Below are 22,141 nucleotides of genomic sequence, written 5' to 3'. Positions count from 1 at the left end.
AGAAATCTAAAAAGGATTTTATGTTATTACTTTCCTGAACACAAAACAATTATTATTACTAACTCTGAATACTAATACTTCTGGGGTTTTTTTAAAGAAACATCACTCAATTTGTATTTATATTCAAATAATTTAAAACATGCATACTTTTGAAATCTCCATCCCCAAATGTCAATGGATAGGCTCCTGGCTTTTCAATCTTGTACATTTCCTCTATAAAAAGGATTTTACAATCATTTATTGTGTCTTCTGGGCCTCTGAAAAACAAAAAGAATAAAAAGTACATTCAACTTAGTTCCTCAGACCTAGATTCTGTACTTTATGAATTCTAAGCAATAAGAAAAATATAAGTAGTATTTTTTCATCATTGATAAGATACTTTATTTCAATTCACATACAAAAATCAGTCTAGTACTGTGACTCCTAAGACAAAAATAAAGTACATATGTAGGGCTTGCTTAAAGAAAAGACTACTCCATTACCCTCAGACTGTCTGGCAGCTGAGTATGCCCTTACTGACAGCCATCCATAATGGCTTAATTCCACTTGTAAAACCCCAGAATGTTTTTTTTTGGCTGAACACAGTAGACCAGACGAAAGTGTATCTTTTGGAATACAGCATTTCAAATGTTATTGTAAACATTTGGTGTCAGAAATGAACCAGAAATGTGACTTACAAGACAGATTCATAATCAAACTCACAGAGCAAGAAAAGCAACAGAAAGTTTAAAAAGCCCTTCTATGACTTCTAACTGTTTTGGAAACCTAAAACTCCATTCTGGAAAGCCACATACCCTACCGTACTGAATTATGTACTGTTAGAAGTCCCGTTAATGTCAGGTTTCAGTGCAAAATCTGCTAACCATATCTCAGTGATTAGTAGTAACAACTACTCCAAGACCCTGCAACAGCAGTGCCAAAAGACTTCTAGAGAAGAATCAGAAAATATTAAATGTAAAGATTTTCTCCTCCTCTTATTAAAATATTTTTGTATCTACACAAATTCTAACTCAAATGTAAACATATGTAGGAAGAAATGTCTATAAAGACACTGACAGCTGTAAAGCACTCCCTTTTCCTTCCTCCTTAGGATGATACTGTGCTTTCTTCAACTGCCTGTTCTCCTAATACTTTCAATTTACTTCCTAATCTAAAACTAAGCAGGAATTTTCAGTATAACAACACTGGATATCACTGGATATCTGTAAGAAACAATCACAGAGGTGACTTGAAAGCTCTTTGGAAGAAAGTCAGCCAGGTGGCATATCCCCATAAAAAAGGTCTAGGCTGCAAAACGAAATCAAACTATAGACAGGTAGGGAAACAAGGTATTAGATTAATATTCAATAATTCATATTCAACTCGAACAACAGAACACCTCCAGAAACATCAGGCTTCAGTTTGGGAGTTCATTTGCTCCCAACACTTCCCTTGTGCTGACTCCCAGTTCTTGGACTCCGACACATGATAACCTAACTAAGGCAGGAAAAAACTAAGCCAGGGGAAAAAACCACAGGCACAAAACCTGTAAGCACTTTGTGCTGGCCCTGAGCACTGCAGTATTTAGGTCTCCATGGAACTGGGGTTGAGAGGACTCTTAGTGTCTTGATTGACTGTAATTATCTTTTAAGAGCACCAACAGCTGTTTACTTAGGCACTTCTATTTATTTTGACCCTTTTTTTCCCTTGCAGTTTTGGAGGAAGAACATTAACCATTGTTGGTCACATTCATAAACAGCAAATGCTAGCAAATTTCAAATATTTGAGCTATTTGAACAAATGCTGCATCAATGCAAATACATACATCAGATAAAGAGTTTGCTTCCCTGACCAGGAGAATCACTTATTAAAGCTAATCTTCATTTGCACCCTAAGGGGGCACTACTTTACAGTGGTTCTGGCCATTGTGGGTAACACCTCTCAGATTTAGCATGCAAAGACACTTTGAATTATCCACAACACATACTCAATAATTTACAGTCATAAATACACATTCAATAAATTCAAATACAGAAAGAACAAGTTGTAAATATAATCTTTAGCAGAAAAACTAAATCAACAAATACAGACTGAGCTTCTCAAAACATCAATGTTTCCCAGGTTATATTCTGTACCTTGGAGAGTCTTTTATTAAATATCATATGTTTTTTGTTATTTCTCGATTATTTAAAGTTAAAAACAAAACAAAACACACTCCTTGGCACTCTTTAATGCCACAAATCTATGTTAGAACCTTCCTTTGTTGTAACACTGCTTGACTGCCTACCCAGCTTGATTCCTCTAGGACTTATTTCTAACAGAACTCAAGGTGGTGAATCTAATTTAAAATAAAATTACAGAATTATGCCTTCTTTCACATAATTAAAATGCAATTTTATACTCATGTAGCAGCTAAAACCATGACTTTACCCATGTCAAGGGATAGGTACTGATATTCTCTAATTACAGTAAATGTCAGACAAATTTCAGAATATTTTCACTAATTTTTGCATTCAGCAAACATTGAATGCATGTAATCTATAACCACTATCTCTATTATGAGCAAAACTGCATCTAGAAAAACTCAATACTTTCTCTCCTGTCTAATGGTTCAAAGCCGTTTAACTTCAATTTGCCCCCCTTTTCTTCCCGTGTTTTCCACAGAAAACTAACAAGTAGTTACCAAAGAAAGTTTATCATCACCTGTAATTCTCTGCATGCAGTTCACAGTCAACAAGGAGGGTGGCAAAACACCATAACAGCTGTAGCCACAATTTTACATTTTACATTTACATTTACATATTACAAAATTTATAAATCCTGTTACTGCTATTCACATCTTTGGGAAACAAGCCAAACCTGAGCTCAGCAGAACATTTATTAGGAGTAAATTCCACTGCCAATTTGAACTATTAAAATTACTTTTAATGGCAAGGATTATCACATTGTTTTCTTAAAATATACCATGAAAATATTTATAAGTTGGTTCAATTATGTAAGTGTTCCAAAAGGCAACACAGCAGAAAGTTTTTGTGAAGTATGCAGAAGCACAGACTCTTATCATCAACTTTACTATAAATATCATCTAGAAAAAGTTATCTCAACCTCAAAGTGTTGAGGAGCAATATACTTTTTTAATACAGCAACTGCTCTAATTAATACTAGGAAACACAGAACTCTTAAAATAACAATAAAAAAAAAATTCAGTTGAATGGCACTAACAATTGGCAGCATATTTTTCTTTCATAGCACTGCAATCCTACTGACTAGCAATACTATTCCCATACCTAGGTAGTACTGATTAAACAGATGGAATTCATCATTTCTCTATCCCATATTATGTCATGGTAGACATTCCTTCTCTTTTTGTCCTGTATTTTTCTTTTGGGATAAGGGCATTCAGAAAGCAACTTTCAGACTAAGTTTTTCCTAAAGTATATTCAGTACTTGAACCAGAGAAAACATTTTATTTTCTATTATAAGTTACGCTAGAAGCAAGCAAATACTACTATCAAATAATGTTACAAAGCTGGTATGTTCCATCAAACATCACAGCTATGTATCTGGAACTACAGAGGAAGATTAACTATCATTGTGAAAAATCATGGCTAATAATAAATGGTTAAGCCTCACCAAAGCTAAAAAATTCTGTTCAGCTGGTTACTCTTAAAAGACTAATTCTTCTGCTGCGCTACACATACAACAGCTTTAATAATGACCAGGCTATGTATCATCTGATTTTCAAATTATGGTTATCTAATAAAATTGTGAGTATATTACACTGTCAAACACAGACAAGAAGTATAACCTTTACTCATTTCTTCACCTTACCATACCAAAAATAACAGTATACATTATGCAGAGTATTTCAAGTAAGTACACTAAATCCTTTAGAAGAATTAAAACCCAAAACAGACTCAGACTCTTCAATACAACAGAATTCCTAACGCGAGCCTTCCTTTTAGATTGGTTAGTCACAGCCAGAGAGAAATCTTCAACTGAACCTTCTTATATCTGCACTTTCCCCACACACACTTCCTCTTTTTTTAACCTTCATGTTGCCAAATGCTTTAAACACACAAAATCACAGTTTATTAGATGTGTGACAACTGGGTATTATCCTGGATATTTCAAAGGTTAGCTTTCCAGAAAATAAAAGCAGCTGGACAGTTACATAAGAACTTTATCAGTTCTTATTGTCTGAGAGATTCAACTACAATTGTCAGATCTCTGTCTGGAATTCTTTGGTTTTACCACTTTACCATAATGAAATTACAAAAAAAATATTTCAACACACAGGAAGAGTCAAAATACAACGCTGAATAAAAAGAGGGGAGCAAATCACTAGAAAAATATACAGAAAAGTTATATTCACACTAAGAATTACAATTTAAATTAAATGACAATTTATCTTAAGGCCCCCTAAGAGCAAAATCTTACTCACACTAAGTCATGTTTACCAGAGACAACTAATTCATTATCAGCCTCTATGGTGATTGTCAAAGAGGTACTGTCCAGGTCAGTAGAAACAGCCACAGAATAAACCCTACAAGAATAAAAGGTCAGCTACGCTCTCCAAATGTTGAAATACAGTTAACAAACAATATAAATATCAAAATAGGACCAGATTTCCTATGACTTGCAGTGTCTATCTTTTCATATGTAACACTTTGTTTACATCCCATGGTCAATCAGCCTCTATTCCGATTTGCAAAGTTTCCAGCACAGTTTTCCTTCTGCATTATCAAACAACAGTTGAATAACTTGTTCAAAAAAATACACAATCTTTTCAATATTAGGATTCAAAATGCTTGTCAGAACTTCAAATATCATCACCTTAGAAGCGGTTGAGCTGCTGGAGTCCATGTCTAGTGTACGTACCAATCAACAGCATTACACTGCACCTTTACACTTCGTGCCTTCACATTTAACAGCTGCATGAACTTGTATCCTGACATCCTCAATATGCACTTCATAAAGAGAGGACTGTTTTTTAAAAACATTTTTCTTTGCCTTTGAAACTAGAGAAACTGTGTTCCTGAACTGAGCTTATGAACAATCGTTTATCAAATTTATAAAAATATTAGGCTAGAGAATCAAATATGTTCTATTGCAACAAATGAGCTCTATAGAAAAGAAAGAACTATGTTGTGATGTTAATTCATCATATTCACTCTAAGTTACTATCAGTCAAAAGAATACTTTGAAACTAAAGCAAATGTATGTAACAGCATGCATATTTCAAAAGACATTAAAAGGAGATGATCTCAACCTGATATAAAATATTGCAATGTGAAGATTACTACTTGTTGCTTTACATTTAAACAATAACTGTAACTTTGACAAAACTGTAATTTCAACAAACTGCAAACACCAATTGTCTACAAAAATGGAACAAAGGCTAAAATATACTCATAAAACAATTATGACTCTCACCAAACATGACTAGAGATTTGATTTTAAACAGGCTTGTTTCAAAGGTGACTTACAAAATCTTCCCACATGAAGACAGTACACTACATTGATAATTTGACCAAATTCTGCTAGGTTACACAATTACATAGAGGTTCTTTTATTTTTGATTGTACACATGCAGGAAAAATGGACAATATTTTCAAGATTTTTTCAGAATATTCTACACCCATTTGCTTTCTCATGAAAATAAAAATACACAGTTACAAAATGGGACAGTAGTAGCTCTGCTTTTAATTCAAGTTTTCTTTTGTTACACAAGCCACTATAAAGACAAAGAACAACTTCTAAACTACGCAAAGAGTTACTACTACTCTCTCAACATACATAACACTAGTATTTAAACAACAAAAAATATTAAAAAATATTTTCTAGGATATGTTGAAGACCTTACCATCAAAAGTTTCATAATCTAATATTAATTTTTAAGGTCTTTAAGACCAAAACACACACTGCTAACTCCCAAACCTACAAATTCATACTGTGGATATACACACAACACAGGTAGGATATTGCTTTTTTTCATCTCAGTAGCAGATGTGATGCTTGATGCATTTACAAAACAATGTATTATAGTTCGTGATGCCAGATTCTGAAAGCACAGACTTGGATGCAGGAACAACCCTTTTTTCCTTAGCCTGGGATCTGTAAAGCAGGTGACCCCTGGAGTAGCTGAGGAAAGCACTGGCCTGAGAGAACAGTCGGCAACACTGTCAGAGCCTCATTGATTCCAAGCAAGTCACTGCCCCACGCCACAAACACAGAGATGAGAGGGAGCCTCGGGAGGGTGGCCCTGTCCGTGGTGCTGCAGAAACGCCCTTGTCCACTCCCAGACCTCCCTGTGCCATCACCCAACTGCTCCCTTCCTGTACTCAGGATCAAGGCACTACCACAAACGTTCAGTTGGCATCTATGGCTTCCAAATCCAAGTTCAAACCCACAGATGTTAACACCTGAACAGCTAAGAAGAACCAGGTAAAAAGAGCTGGTTGAAGACCCACAAAGATGGTATCCCAAAGGCTTCATATATGAAAAACAAAGCTACAGGAGCTGTCCTTGGCATCACAGAGCATGGTCTAAGCTCAGTACACTTCTCTATGTGTTTGTGGACTGAACTGCAACACACAGAACAATGCAGAGTCTGTTCCAGACATTATTCCAGGCATCTGGACTCCTCAATAAGCTCTTTCACATTAGGAAAAAGCAGAGCTACAAATAGGTGATTCTTACGAGAAGAGGTTAAAAGCTCCTATACAGATTTTTTCAGAGAGTAGATGTAGCACACATGCATCATGAGCTTCCACAATCACTTCAGAGATCTGCTTAGAAAAATCCTACTAGATACCATACAGAGAAGGGCCCAGTAGAGACAGTTGATATTTAAGGATCACCCCCTCCAAGCTCAAAAATGGTCTATCACCATGTGCAGGAAATCAAAGGCAGCAGGAAGCCTGCACAGATGAGTAAGGAACTCCCATACCAATGAGATATAAAAAGGAAAGGTGTAAGAGATGGAAGTCAGGACAGCTGACCCAAGGCAGGGGGAGGTACAGAGTTCCTGTCTTACCGTGTAGGCATAGGGTTGAGAAAGCCAAGGTCTACTTTTGACTTGAATCTGGCAAGAGATGTGAAGGCCAATAAATAAAAACAGGAAAGGAAAACTACAGAAAATGTGAGCCCACTGCTAAATATAGAAGGGCCCTTGATGACAATAAACAGAAAAAGTCAAGGTACTCGGCCCTTTCTTTGCCTTAATTGTTTACTTCTAAGACCAATGTTCAGAAATCCAAGGACACTGAGAATAGAAGGAACGCCCAGAGAAAGGAAGAATTAGCCCCAGTGAAGGATTAGGTTATGGAGCACTTACTGGAGAGCAGCTTGGTAGATATAGATATATATAGACATATATAGACATATATAGACATATATAGACATATAAACAACAACCATAATCCAGCTATGTGCCCTTGCAAGCACAGAAGGCCCACAGCCTCCTGGACTACGCTAGGAGCAGCATTGCCAGCAGGTAGAGGGAAGGCAAATGTTCCTCACAACTTAGCACTGGTTAGGCCAAGCCTAGGCTCCCCAGGGAACATAGACATGGGATTATAGGTGTGGTTCTAGAAAAGGACATAAAAATTATTAGGGAACTGGAAAATCTTTGATACAGGATGTTTACTCTGGAGAATAGAAAACTTGTGTGTGGATGGCTCTCACCCATGTATAAACAGGGAGCCAAACTCCTCTAAATAGTGCCCTCTGCTAGGATAAGAGGTATAAACATATGAAACATGTATTTTGTGTAGCCAGAGTGAATTTTATTTCAAGGGAGCTTGTTGAGTCTCTACTCATAAAGATATTCAAAACTCAATTTGATATAGTTCTAAGCAGTCTGCTCCAGCTGATCCTGCTTCAACAATCTCAGGAGCTCTTTTCCATCCTCCATGATTCTTTTAAATGTATACATATATTTCAACACTACTACTTTTTTTTTTTATTTTCATGATGCTTTTCCTAATATTGTGCTCATCACCCACCCAACCACTGTTTGCCTTTTCGCACTTCAGTTTGTTTCTTCTGTTCTTCCTCTTCCCTTTGGAATTACTTTCCTCAGTGGGAAGAAATTAAGCTTCAAAACATTTCAAAATATCACCCCCCTAGAAAGCAAGTCAAAAGACTCTGTGGTTCCAAGTCCGCATGTTTATTACAGAAAGGTCACTGTTACAAATACTGAAGATACAGTTTATGTTCTGGGAAACCAAAGAAGACCCGCAAGATCCAAGTCAACCCACTCTTCGCCTTCAAAATACACCTTAGAGTAATTATTTAGGAAATAGTGGTTAGGAAATCCGAAACATTTTAAATTTTAACACTTGGTGCTTTTCCTTTTTTGTTGTTTTGTTAAAGCAATTAATGCTTTAACAAGTATTTGAAAATTTAAGCTTTTAAATGCAATCCAAAGAACCAATTTTCTGCCCCTCTGTGAAATTCACTCTAGTTTATGAGTCTCTCTTTGGTGTGTTGAGGTAAGGAGGGGGGGTGCGTTTTTGAGTGGGTTGGTGGAATCTAGTATTCTTGATGAAGCTTAATTAATGCTTACTAACTGAGAATAAATCACTTTCCCCAATTTTCCTCCCTTTTATACAACCTGAATACTGTTCATCTTCATTACATAGTGGCTCCTGTTCACTTTGCTGTTTTATCAACACCCACAGATCCTTCTCCTCAGAGCCACTTCCTAACCAACATTGCTGCTAAGGGCTCTGCCTTCCCAGGTGCAAGAAAACTCTGCATTTTTCCACCTTTACATTCTTGAGTCTCCTATCATCCATTCCTCCTGACTGTTCAGGTCTCTCTGACTTGCAGTACCCTCAAGTTTCGATCAATTTAGTGTGTCTGCACGCTTGTCAAGAGTGCCCTGTATTGCCACTGTCACACTGTTGCTTAAGATACTGAACAGCACAGGTCCCAGGATACATCCCCGCAGTTCCCTGCTTGTTATCACTTTCCAGATAGTGTAACCACTATCCTCTGAGCAAGATCATTCAATCTTTTGTTTTTTTCTAAACCCACCTAGTTGCCCATCCACTCAGATTACTACAAGAACTGTCAGACTGGGACGAGATACTATGGGACGCAGAAAAAAGATATTTTACATGTTGAAGTAAATTACATCTTTTGCTCTCTCCTTGGCCACAGAAATAATAATTTTATCACAAAAGGCAGACAAGCTTGTAAGGCATGATTTTCTGTTGGAAAAAATTCTACTCGCTATTCCAAATGATCTGCACTTGGCCAGCACTTCCAAGAGGACTCTCCCCTCTTTTCCGCAGACTGAAATAAGGCTAACTGGCCTTCTTTTAAAATGGATGCAATATTTGCCTTTCTCCAATTGTCATGGACAAAAATCAAAGTGGTATCAAAAGTCAAATGTCTGTTGACACAAGCTGTGCAATTAACCAGATTTTGATCCACAGGATTTGCCTGCTCCTTTTCCTTGGAGAGATTTGTCCTCCAAGTCTTACCATTTCACCAGCAGGACTAAGATCTCACGTGACTGGGCTACTCAGCTTGAGAGATAAACCTTTTCTGTAAGGCAGAGTTGGTTTGCAACTCAAATTTTAAAATTCTAAGACAAAAGAACAGTACATTCATAGTCCAAAAGACTAAACATTAATTATAAGCACCTAGTATACTTTCCTCCATTTTGGGAAAGTAAACTGAAACAATGAAATATCAGTTTCTCCATAATGCCAGTTAAGAACAGGCAGTATGTGGGGAAAGAGCACAAAGGACAAATCAATTACTTTTTATATTCTCTCTATAAGAATCTGGAAGAGGGAAGTATTAAGATAAAATATTTCTTCCATACAAGAAAAATAATTATGGACAAGCAATCTTAAAACAGTAATCCTTCAACTCCTCTCTACTCAATGGAACCTCCTGAAGATTTCTCCTCATTAAGGCAGTAAAATGAAGCATGGAAGGAAAAAAAGTGCATAGAGGAATAGTTATGATCTGTGCAGGATCTGTCCATCATAAAAATTCAAGGACAGTTTATAAAATGGAAATTTTTGTCCAAAGGGAAAGGAGAAAGAAGAAACATGAAAAGGATATCTATAATAACAAGTTGGCCAACTATTTTTCAAAATGTACTCTTTCAGTTCATAGAATCAGAGAATGGTTGGGTTGGAAAGGACCTTAAGGATCACCTAATTCCAACCTCACTGCCAGGGGTATGGATGCCTTCCACTGGACCTGGTTGCTCAGAGCCCCATCCAACCTGGCCTTGAACACTTCTACGCATGAGGAATCCACAGCTTCTCCTGACAACCTGCTCCAGTGTCTCACCACCCTCACCCTACAGAACTTCTTCCTAATATCAAATATAAAACTACCACCCTTCAGTTTGAAGCCCCATTGTTCTGTCACTACATGCTCTTGTAAAAAGTCTCTCTCCATCTTTCTTGTAGGCTTCCCTCAGGTCCTGGAAGGCTGCAATTAGCTCACCCCTAAGCCTTTTCTTTTCCAGACTGAACAATCCCAATTCTCTCAATATTTCCTCATAGAAGAGGTGCTCCAACCCTCTAACTATCTTGGTGGCCTCCTCTGGACTTGCTCCAACAAGTCTATGTCTTTCCTGTGCTGAGGACCCTGGAACTGGATGCAGTGTTCCAGGTGGGGTCTCACCAGAGCAGAGCAGAGGGACAGAATCACATCCCTCATGACTACTCACTGTCCCACGTTGCTTTTGATGCAGCCCAGGATACAACTGGCTTTCTGGGCTGTGAGCACACACTGCTGGCTCATGATCAGCCTGTCATCCACCAGCATGCCCAAGTCCTTCTTGGCAGAGCTGCTCTTGATCAGTTCATCCCCCAGCCTGTATTGATACTGGGAGTTTGACGTTATAGGTGCTGAACCAAGGTACTGTATCTCATTTATGACCTTAGAAAAGAGGACAATTACCACAGGGAGTAGTCACAGGATTCACTGTCCATGATCTCTTTATGAGCTGTTCTCAGTCAAATATTGTTCTTCTGTCTCACATTTGATGGAAATAATACGTCCTGAACACTAACCTTTCTCCCATCCCAGTGAACAGCCTTCCTCTAGAACCCAGAGGCTGACACTGTGTCCCAATACCTCCTGGGCATTTTGTCCTATACACCTGAATCATTAATACAGAGCACTTCACACTACTCCAAAGTCTTCTTAATAATATTCTGTCCTCATGCCCATTGTATCTTTTAATTCTTTACTGTTCCTCAAAACTGAAGCGAAGTCAGAAACCTAATCTGAAATTTAAAAGTTTGATTCTCACACTCCACTAGAGCAAACATGAGTTCTTTTGTCCAACAGGGTAATTAAGTGGTACCCAAAATATTATTCATGTTGTCAAAAGTCATTCCTGTTAAGAGTTGTGAGATTATTACCTAAGGCTGCATATCATAAAAAGAGCCATCTCTAGGGGTAGAGTCTAGGGAAAGCAGTACAAAGAAATGCTTAAGGATTTCTAAGCATCACCAATACATAATCACCACGAAAAATCCCAGGAGGATTCTTGGCCAGTGAGAATCTACCTTGGTTTGAAATACTTGTGTTGATTCAAAAGGAGGTCTCTTCTTCAAAGGAGGTGACCAGCTCCACTGAAGTCACAAAAAGAGGAAAGAGGGAGACACAAGTTCACCCTTTCAGAAGTTTTGTTGCTTAGAAGAAATATGCTGCTTTTACATCCATGCAAGAAAGCTGCAGGCAGGGTCTTTGGCAATTAAAATTCTTATTATTAGGATACCTGCTGATACAGCATGACAGTTATTTTAAAAAATGGGTCCAAGTAAATCTTGTTTATATTTCACACAGCATCAAAACAATATCTCCCCAGATCAACCAGCAATAGTCAAAGACATTACAATAAAATAATATATATTTTATACAATAAAATAAACCAGGAAGTTATTATGGATAGAAGATCATGCAAGCATTAGTAAGGCATAAACCACAATGACAAAAATTCCAGGCCTAAAGAGGAAACACTCTATGAGAACTAGACTATTGGGCACCTACCAAAGTAGGACAACAACAACTGTGACATCAAGATGATTATCACAATATATACTGAGGGGGATAGGAAGTGCTGTACTGGTTTTTTTCTAAGTGTCAAAACAAGGTACAATACACTTTTTTTTACTAGCTAGACAGAAATTCACAGAGGCACAAGAACTCTTGAAATTATACAAAAAACCAATACAAGGCTTGTTTCATTGTTAGTTCAGTATTCTGTGTAAAGTGTTTAATTTCTGTGCCTTTGTAAAGCTATAAAAACAAATACACGTGTGACTTACAAAACCCAGAAGTTCAATATAAATGTACAATCTTGTCCAAAAGAAGTAAAAGGAGCAGCTAAGAGTAAAATCTGTACAGGTAGTAGAAAGATAATTTAAAAATGTCATACTGCATTCTGAGAACAAAACATGTTGGATGTGAATAAAGCGAGTACTGAGAAGAAAAACATGAATGCATCCCACAAAGAAAAGATAAAAAAAGAGAAAGACAAACAGGTTACAAGAAAAACATAAGAATATTTAAAAATTGAGAGAAATTAATCTGGAAACAAAATAATACTTTCTTTTTGGGAGCAGGAAGCCTCACACAAAAACCTGCATAACTAAAAGATGACAAATAAAACATGAAAATTTAAGATCCTTCCTATTACATTCCCTTATGGCTGCCTAGAAAAAGACCTCAAATTCATTAAATACTCACTCATGCAAAGACAAAAATTCTGTTCACTCCACAGAATTTATACCTACATTCTTGTGTATCTCCAAAGGCTTAAGCAAAGTACAAGTCTTGGTATTGACAGAGTCCTTGCTAAACTCAAACTTTGAAAGGCTGACTGAAGAAAACCTAAGAGCTGATTTTGTCTTTCTTCAATTCTAGCATGGAGAAAACACAGGGCATCATTTTTCTACTTTGGTTCAATTTGGTGTGATGAACTGAAACATGCCTTCTAGCTGCAATGTTAAATTGTGAACAGTTAGACTCACAAAGATGACAAGTCATGTTATTCTGGACTACAAACAACTGCTGTCATCACGAAACAGAAGATTCTCCCTAAAAAGAAAAACAGAGGATGTCCAAAAACAGAGGTGCACATTGCCAGTTAAAATTAGTTTAGAGGTAGCACAATATGGATACTCGGACTTGAGAATCTCACATTCAGATTTTATGAACTGTAGGCATGCACACAGTCATGAGAAACCTAGCATTGTTTTCCGTGGTCAAAGCACTGCTGCTTCCCCAGTATTTGTATCTGAGACACAGTAAATCCTATTTGGACAGGTTGGATAGGTTATTCTTCGCATAATGACATCTTTATCTTCCCTGTTAAGTCGCATTCCTTTCTTTGGTTATAATTTCTAATTCATATCTGTTTTCCGAAAGATGAACTAGAAGAAATGATGACAAACTGTACAGGATTTTTCCTTTGGGTTATGACTAAAACATGAGCAAAAGTAACATCTAACACACATGTGTCAAAAGGTACAGTAAAAAATAAGTATTCATGACATGTTCTACCAGCTTCAAAGCATTACCACAAACAGCACATGTTCGTTATTTCCTGTGATTGTGCCAACAGCCTCATGAAATCTTTGTCAAAAGCAACCAAGATCAATAAATCAAACATTCAAATATTTCGTACAAAATTGTTTATACAAAGTCTCTTTGATGTAACACCACAAAAGGAAAAAACTCTACATGACGAATATACCTGAAGCAGCCCAAAGAGCTCTGTGTCCCTTTACTGCCTGCTAAGGTTGTTCTTAAGTAGTACACAAATTACTAGTCATTAACATACAATCAATTAATCACTAACGTAGAATCATAAAAAATTCAAAATAATGTCACCTTTATTTGAGATAAGTAGTTAGTGCGAACATTATGCCAAGAACTCATTATCAAATATCAATAATAAATTCTAGAATATCAATATATTAATTATATTATTCTAGATTAAAAGAATAACATCATTACATGATAATTCTAAAATAAATTAATGTATTTAATACTATTTATTTTATATTAATATATTAATAAACATTGAAACACAGAGATTTGTTTTTACTTTGCGAATCAACATACCTAAAACATAAATTGATTATTGTTGCAGCATGTTCCTTACAGAAGTTTATGAATAGTAGGAGATTTTTCTTGTACTTTTACTACTATCTGAGAGGAATGACTCAGGTAGTGCAGGTGATAGAGAATTATTCTTGATAAATTTAAAAAATGGTAACCTTACTTTCTGCAACTAGTTAAGTACTGCATATACAATCTATCAGCACTTAAAAGAAGCCTGAATTGCTAATTAGGAAGAAAATTTCCTGAAATATGGTTCAACTTGAAAAATGGACTTAAATTTGCCACCTTCTAATACAGGTATTTGTAAACAGTACTTTTCCTCGAACTGCTTTCAGAGGATAATAAATATAAATATCATGGAGACCCCCAATGTACCTGCCTCAGTACTCATGGTATTTCAAGTTACCATCTTGCAATTTGAAGCACAACTATCAGTTTATTTAGATTTTAAAAAGACTACCCTATAGAGCCCCAACCAGAATTTTTCATTAGCCACCAGGTGCTTGCTCTTGCCAATATAAAACATATTTAGATTATCCTATTTTTACTAAATGGGGAAAACTCTGAAAGAATCTATGCAGACAACGGTTTTAAATAATGTTATCAATAGACATTTGAACTTCATGTAAACAGCTATCTGGACAGTTTTATTTATAAAAGGTCATGAATTCCATCCCTAATTCACCAAATGCCACTAGCCCTAAATGCATTACAATGAAATTCTGCATCTCTCTAGACTGACCTCCATTTCTTAATCTCTTCTGTTCTCCAAGTTAATTCAAAATATCTACTCAATTTTTCTAGCTTTACATTTCAAGTTCGGAGTTTTTTTGCTTTGCCTACAAAACAAGTCAATGTGCCTGCCCTACTTATTACAAGATGACCATAATGCACTGAGATTATGTAATAAAACTCCCGTAATTCTAAAATTAAAAACCATCTGTAAGGTAAAATATATGCAGGTCTCTTCCCCAGAAATGCCAAGGCAGTGGAAAGGATTCAAAGGTTTTATTTCGGAGGCAAAGACATTAAAACTTACAAACTCCTTGGTGCTGCAAGACAGCACCAGGCCTCAGCAGGAAAAGGCAAATCTGTTCCCTAAAGGGTTTTGTCATCTCCGCCCCCCCCAACTGTCCCTGGGCTGCAGCAGCCCTGTAGCATTTCTGTAAGCATTATATCTCTCCTCTCACAGAGAGGCTGAGAACTTCTCTTGGTACGCAGAGTGGGGGGAGAAAGCACTGAAACTGCCTTTGAGAAAGAGTTACCTTTAAGGCAGAAAGCCTTCCTAAGCAAAAACTCTGTCTCCTCGTAACAAAATCTTCCAGGATAAAGGCTATTCTATCCTCACACCATTCCAAAACAGATTTTCATTTTTCATGATTTCCCAAGTCAATGTCTTTCCTGTTTCCCAGTACTAGGTAAGATTGCATTTTTACACAAATACTGAATTAGACAAGGTTTATGGAGACTTCTGTGTGCCTCTTCCCATTAACCATGTCCTACACCAAGTTTTCCTACAACTACAACAGTCTCCTTTCTCATAAAGAAAACTACACTGTACACTAATAGTCCAATTCATTTTAAAGAAAACACTCACAGAACAATGATACTACTCATCAGTAAATGTGGGACATGACAACGTTTTTCTTCAGTGAAAAGAAATTTAACTTTAGTTGAAATTTAATGTTAAAATCAGTTTCATTCCTAACATGTAAGTACCCACACACCTGCCTCTTCTCTAAGAATGGAGATGGTAGACTGGATCCATTTGCTTTTAGTTCTTTTGTGTCAGAAAAGGATAGTACTAAAGGAATGAGGAAGGTAATGAAAAGGAGGAGAAACATTACAGTGAATTCCTCAAGGAGACTACCAATAAAGATTGGTCATCTGTTCATCCCTAAGAAAACAATAAGGAAATCTGCAGAAGACACTGTTCCTAAAGAACTATACACAAGTTTTGGAATTAAATAGAAAAACGAAGCAAAGATATCCAGGTGAGTTCAGTCACATGAAAGCTTGCAATTTTCACATCCCACAGCTCCATGTTCTACTCATATCAGAAACTGTAACACCTCAAAAATATTCTATTCTTTAAAAATTTAATTAGCCACTTTGTTTTTACTTTGCAAATATAAAGCGATTATTGCTGTTCAGAGACTTATTCAAACTGTCAGAGATGACTGATACTCAGTGAGACCTAGGGGTTCCCAGTTATCTAAAAATTTACTGAAACCAGATTTTTCAGTTTTCAATGGAATTGAACATATAATACATACATAAATTAATATAAGTGTAAATATATAAATATAAAAGTATTTAAAAACACCGTTCAATCTGAATCACAAATAGTACATAAAACCTTATGGTTGCCTTCAGTAAGCTGATGAAAAGTAAAAATCCTCACTCACAGGTAAGTCTGCACACCATAAAAACTAGGCACTGCAGTTCTATAATTCAAACAGCTGTGGAATTCAAGTATGACATTATTTTAATCCAGTGGTCACTCATAGATAAAAAAACCAAACGAAACATAATTCATATGATACGTAAAGATTTTATGAGTTGGTCAAACAAATCTTACCCCAGCAGAATTTTAGCATGAACCTCTTTGTTAGTCCTTGAGATTTCTCTCAAAGAGGTAATTTCTGCATCAAACCAAAATCCTCTTTCTTCTGGTGTCTCAACATTGTAGTTAACCATCACCACATCACCCACTTTTAGTTCACTCCACTTCAGAATGGTTCTTGCTCGCGGTCGGAGATTAATGGTGTCCATTTCTATTATGCCATTTTCTGGGTACCTTGAAAAGTAGAACCAACAACAGCAATGATTACCACTCCTGTAACAGCGAAGAGAAAGTCACAGAAAACATTTTTCAGCAGTTGACGATTTTAAATGTGCTTTAGGCATGTAAGACACATAGTATAAATCTGACCTAATATCCTTATTAAAGTATAGCTTTCATCTAAACATGTATCAAGAATTTGTCTGATCTTAGATGAGAAAAAACTGTGTCCATGAGTTTCCTAAAAAAAAAAAAAAAAAAAAAAACAACTCCAAAACAACAACAAAAAATTATAATCTCTTTTTGACTGGAATGCAATCAAGTTCAAGGTTTTGACACACACAGCCCATTTGCTCCCAGTAAAGTCAATATTCCAAATAAAATTACGAAGTAAAAGTAATGAAGATTAAAATTAGGTTTTTCAACCTATGTCTAATTACTTCTAATTTAGCATTGGTTTCATGCATTTGTTCCATTTCCACTACTTCAACAAACTATTTAGGCCAGTTCTTCTTAAATATCTGACCCTACAAACACATCATATCAAATTCATGTGGCAAGTATAGTTCTAGTCCACTTTCCATGCACACTGTTTAAATAAAAAGCCTAACTACAAAATGAAGTAAGCGAAAAACAGAACTATGTCTGCCAATGAACTAGCTGAACTAACAAATTTAAAGTGTTTCTCCCACAAATTGCAAATCCAAAATATCTAGGAAGACAAACACGGGAATAATTTCCTCTCTTGACAGTACACTTCTCTTAGCAAGATGTAGTAAGGAATGTAATAAAAACTGCTAGCATAAGAAAATGCTTTCTTCCTATTGTGTTGGTGTATGCCATCACAGCACACATACAAAAATCAAAGAGTAATGCATAATCTCTGAAAAGCTCCAATTCCTTTCCAAGATGAAAAATACTTATTTAGCAGAATTAACATAGTGTTATTTGACAGCACTAAAACTAAAATCCCAATGCAGGAAAGAAAGCTTTTCAAATTTGAAATGTTAACTTTTCAGTTTAACACCACAGCCTTCTCATATCCTCTGAATTAAGCAATTATTCCATGATAGTAGAATCTGTATAGTTTGCACATGCGCTGGAAAAACAGCACAAATATGGACATGATGAAAATACTACTTGCAAAAAAAAAAATGGTGGCCTGTTATAAAAAGTTAAAAGGAAGATACCAGACTAAAAGTCTCTCCCATACTGTGTGTAAGCAGATAAAAATTATCCATCATTTAACTAGTATTCCATGAGTTCACAGCACAAATTTAAACAGAAAATTAAACCGAGTCTACTGCCAATAAACAAGTGCTATTAAAATTATTCATTCTCCTTATAACAAACACTCATGAGGATGATGTATCCCAAATTATATTTTCATCATGGAATTACTGGCACTTAAGCAAGAACACGCATGCTTTAGTTAATATACCTTTATCAAACAGCATTGTTAAATTGTAATGGCAAAATCCTACTCTTACTAATAAAAGTATGGCTCTGCCACTTTCCAGCATGCCTCCCTGTGGTGAACAACATAATTTCAAGATCTTGGGAAAATCACATGTAATTTACAACACAAAGAAATACTAAAACTACTGTCATTAACAGCTTGAGACTGATAGACTACAGCCTGAAATCAGAATGTCTACTCCTAAACAGTTGATTGAAAGCCCACTGATGAAACTGGAGACATTTTAAACAAGTTCATTTTGCTTTAGTTTATGCCTTCTATTGAATCTAACATGCCAGTTTGCTACTACTGATATGAGAGACAAGGGGAGGGAGTGGGGAGATTTACTGATTGTTTTATTCTGTTTAAAGAAACATGAACCACAACAGTTTAGAAGCAGGTGTACCTTCAGATAAACCAACAGCCAAGTAATAAAACATATCCTTAGCTATTTACAAAAGTTAAATTAAACATTTGTGGGTTTACCTTTGTGTCATGCAGCTTTCCCTTAAGAGAATTACTATACAATTCTACTATAATAATTGTGAATACTGTAACTGTATTACCCACAAAAACATATGCTGTATTCACCTACAGGTAATAAGACAGAGCAAAAAGCAACTACAAAGATCATGTCTATTTTATTGAGTGCCTGAATAATGACATCATGTTATTATACAACAGGCTACTGAAATCTTAAGAGAGCTATGTTTGAGCTACTAATCAGTTCCAATAGTTTTACAATAAAACTGCCCTAAAGTTTGGAGAATACAGCAAGTAGAACACAGTAAATGAAGACTCAGTTTACTTGAACTCTGAAACAAAAATAGGGCTTAAACATCAAGCAACTAGAGAAGATAGATCAAAAATATACATCATTTATGCATACAGCGAAATGATCAAGTAAGAAGTACATATGGGATCAGCAGGATTGTAAAAATAACCAACAGACATTTTAAAAGTTTCAGTGTCACTATAAAAATACCAAAATCAAAATAGGTGACTTACAAGAGTTTACATTCATAGAAACTTAACTTTGATCTGAAAAATCTATTCTCTTTTAAAATTAAAATGCCTTCAGGCTCTGTTTTTCCTGGGAGACCTTTGGACAAATATTTTTTTCCCAAATTCAGATTTGTGTTATCTCTCTACCTCTATAAAACTTAGAACAGAATCTTTCCTACTGTACTGCTGAGGAACTTCAAATATTGCCATTGCTAACAATGACTCCACCTTCGTTCTTAGATGTAGCACATGAAAAAACCAAGCAAGAAAACTGTCTATCAGCAAGACTAGAACAAAATCACTTACCAGAAGACAACCCCGAAGTCCCCTTTTACAAACAGAAAGAAACTAACTGCTTTCCAAAGAAAGAAAAGGAAGGCTGGCTTCACTGACTGCATTTTTCCTCTAATCAGATGGTCAGATACTTAAACTCAGAAACTTTAGAAAAAAAACAGACGAGATTTCATTTGTCAGATTTCACATTTCTTCTGCAAAGGATTCCAGACACTGAATGGTTTTTACTGCTGTGCCTTCACACAGAAATACACTTTTATGGTGGCTGGTGAATGCTAGCAGATATCTAACCCTTCACATTTGTCCATAACGGACACCTTGGGCAGAACAGCAGAAACAGCAGTTGCCACAAGCTTTTCAGTTAGGCTCAAAATTGCAGAGTTAACTCTTTATGCTAAGGTCAGTACCACTGCTCCTTATTATACTATGCAGACAGTACTTCCACAGTAAACTTGTCCCATCAAAAGTGTCTAATGCCCCAATTTACTTAATACGGGAAAACACACTCACATTACAAAACGCTACTACCTCCACATTCGTTTTCCCAAAGATTAACATGTCACTTGTAAAAATCACACATTAACTTAAAACCTAATCTCTTAAATACACAAGAATAACATTTAAGCATAAAATCACAAAATAAGAATATGTGGGCTTGCTAGATAACCCAAAACGTAGAGAGAATAAATATGACCTTTTAACCTCAAGAATTAGGTGAAAAACCAATTCTGGCAAACAGTAATAAAGGACTACTGTCAGACATGGATGTTTACTGAAATTGTTTTCTTATTTACTGAGTTACTTTTAAAATCCTGAGATGCCCTCAAGACAAAACAGAAACATTTTCACAGCAGGGTTCTACTTAGACTACTGTAAATTTGGTACAGTTGAAATGAAGATTATATGACTCAATTAAACCTTTAAATTTAAACCTTTAAATTTAAAACAGCCATGGACAGTTTCTTGGTTTTCCATGGTTTTTTATGATACTTGGCACCTATTATTAGAAAAAGGAGACATGATAATAGCAAGAATAACTGTAAGAGTTTAATGAATATTGCCAAAAAGAAGTCTATTTACCTGTAATTTTCCTCTCTGAGATGTCTAACTGTAATTACTAACACTATCATATCTAGGATTTCTTGAGATTTCCTATCAGTGTAGACAGCTTCCATAGCAAAGAATTATTCATGAAGTAAAGATTCCAGTGTTTCTTGGCTATGGTTGGCTTTGGTTTCTAAAATACTCAAATACCAAGACACACATTAGTTTCATGTCAGAATAAACATAAGTCTGCTCAATGTACTGAGAACTTGCAACATAGCATTTAACTTTCACAGCTGTTACCAGAACAAATGGGACTGGAAAGATAAAATTATAGAAAAAAAAGACAAGCCTTGTCCATAAAAGTATGGTAACGAATGTTAGTGCAGAAGTACAATTTCTTTAATTGCTGTTTTTCCAATATTAATAAAATTAAAGCATAATTTATTTTCCCAATCAACAAATTCAGAAAAGTCAATACACACTCTGAAATGAAAGAATAGAAGGGCAAAAACAAAAGAAGAAAGAAAAAGGAACAAAGTCCTAGAGCAGGTAAATCTGACTAAGAAGATAGACCTGAATAAAAACTATATTCGCACCACCACCACTCCTTGATAATTTGCTACCTGAGGAACTAATGAGCCTAATTTTGCTGCAGTGTTTGAGAAAGCAAATAGTGTTTCAGAAAGCACTACACTGGAAGAGTATGTAAGCCACAACTATGAATGAAGCTGCGTATTTGCACTTCCAAAAGACCAGTAGGTCTGACAATTCGTTATTGCAAGAAAAAAAAGTAATGCATTTCAAAAGACAGAATAGAGAGCATAATGAATATCAATAAAGATAAAAATCAGTCACATGAAACATAAACAAGATTTTGAAAACCTTACCTAATAACTAATAGTTACACAATTAAGCAGCTTAAACACTGAGAAACCATATTAATAGCCTGAAAAGAAAAATCTTACTTTCCTAATGATTTTAGTTCCGAGTATTAAGAAAAATTAACTTCTAGTCTTACACGACTACGCTGTGTAGACAATATGGATACCCTGAAGGGAGACAACCTGGAAATAAGAGTATCAAAACATAAGTTCAGAAGCTGTAAGAAAGAAAAAGAATGTTCAATTTTTAATACAATACTGTGGTATAATGAGTTTAATTACTGTGAAGGTAATAAAAAACAGGTTTACTTCACTAGGTAGCACACAAGATGAGAAGTCACACAATTACCAAAAGACTTTTTTTTGAAAAACCTCTCCTCAGGGGTGCAATCCTGTGATGGTGCAAGGATTACAGCTAATTTAAGACAAATAAATAAACTGTAAGATTCAATCTCATTCTCACTGATCAAACCATTTTTTTTGAGAGTATCAGTTTTAAAAGAAAAAAAAAGTTTAACCGTTGATATTTTAGTTGTTCTCTCAACAACTACAAGGACAGCAAAGCTTCCCTCC

At 35.7% G+C, this 22,141-nt stretch overlaps 1 protein-coding gene across 3 annotated transcripts in view; it reads right to left on the bottom strand.

The window, feature by feature from the left end:
- UHRF2 (ubiquitin like with PHD and ring finger domains 2) overlaps window positions 1–22,141 on the bottom strand; it is a 79,330-nt gene that overhangs the window by 30,727 nt on the left and 26,462 nt on the right. For all 3 annotated transcript variants that reach the window (XM_064641424.1, XM_064641422.1, XM_064641423.1), the window contains exons 4-5: window positions 16,679–16,897; window positions 148–257 (exon numbers count right to left, since the gene is read on the bottom strand). In XM_064641424.1, the coding sequence (XP_064497494.1) occupies window positions 148–257; window positions 16,679–16,897 (329 nt within the window). The remainder of the gene's footprint in view (window positions 1–147; window positions 258–16,678; window positions 16,898–22,141) is intronic.

This window comes from Pseudopipra pipra, chromosome Z (assembly GCF_036250125.1).
Source record: "Pseudopipra pipra isolate bDixPip1 chromosome Z, bDixPip1.hap1, whole genome shotgun sequence".
Taxonomy (NCBI): domain Eukaryota; kingdom Metazoa; phylum Chordata; class Aves; order Passeriformes; family Pipridae; genus Pseudopipra; species Pseudopipra pipra.
Note: the sequence above shows the minus strand (reverse complement) of the source record. Positions and strands in the feature narration are given on the sequence as shown.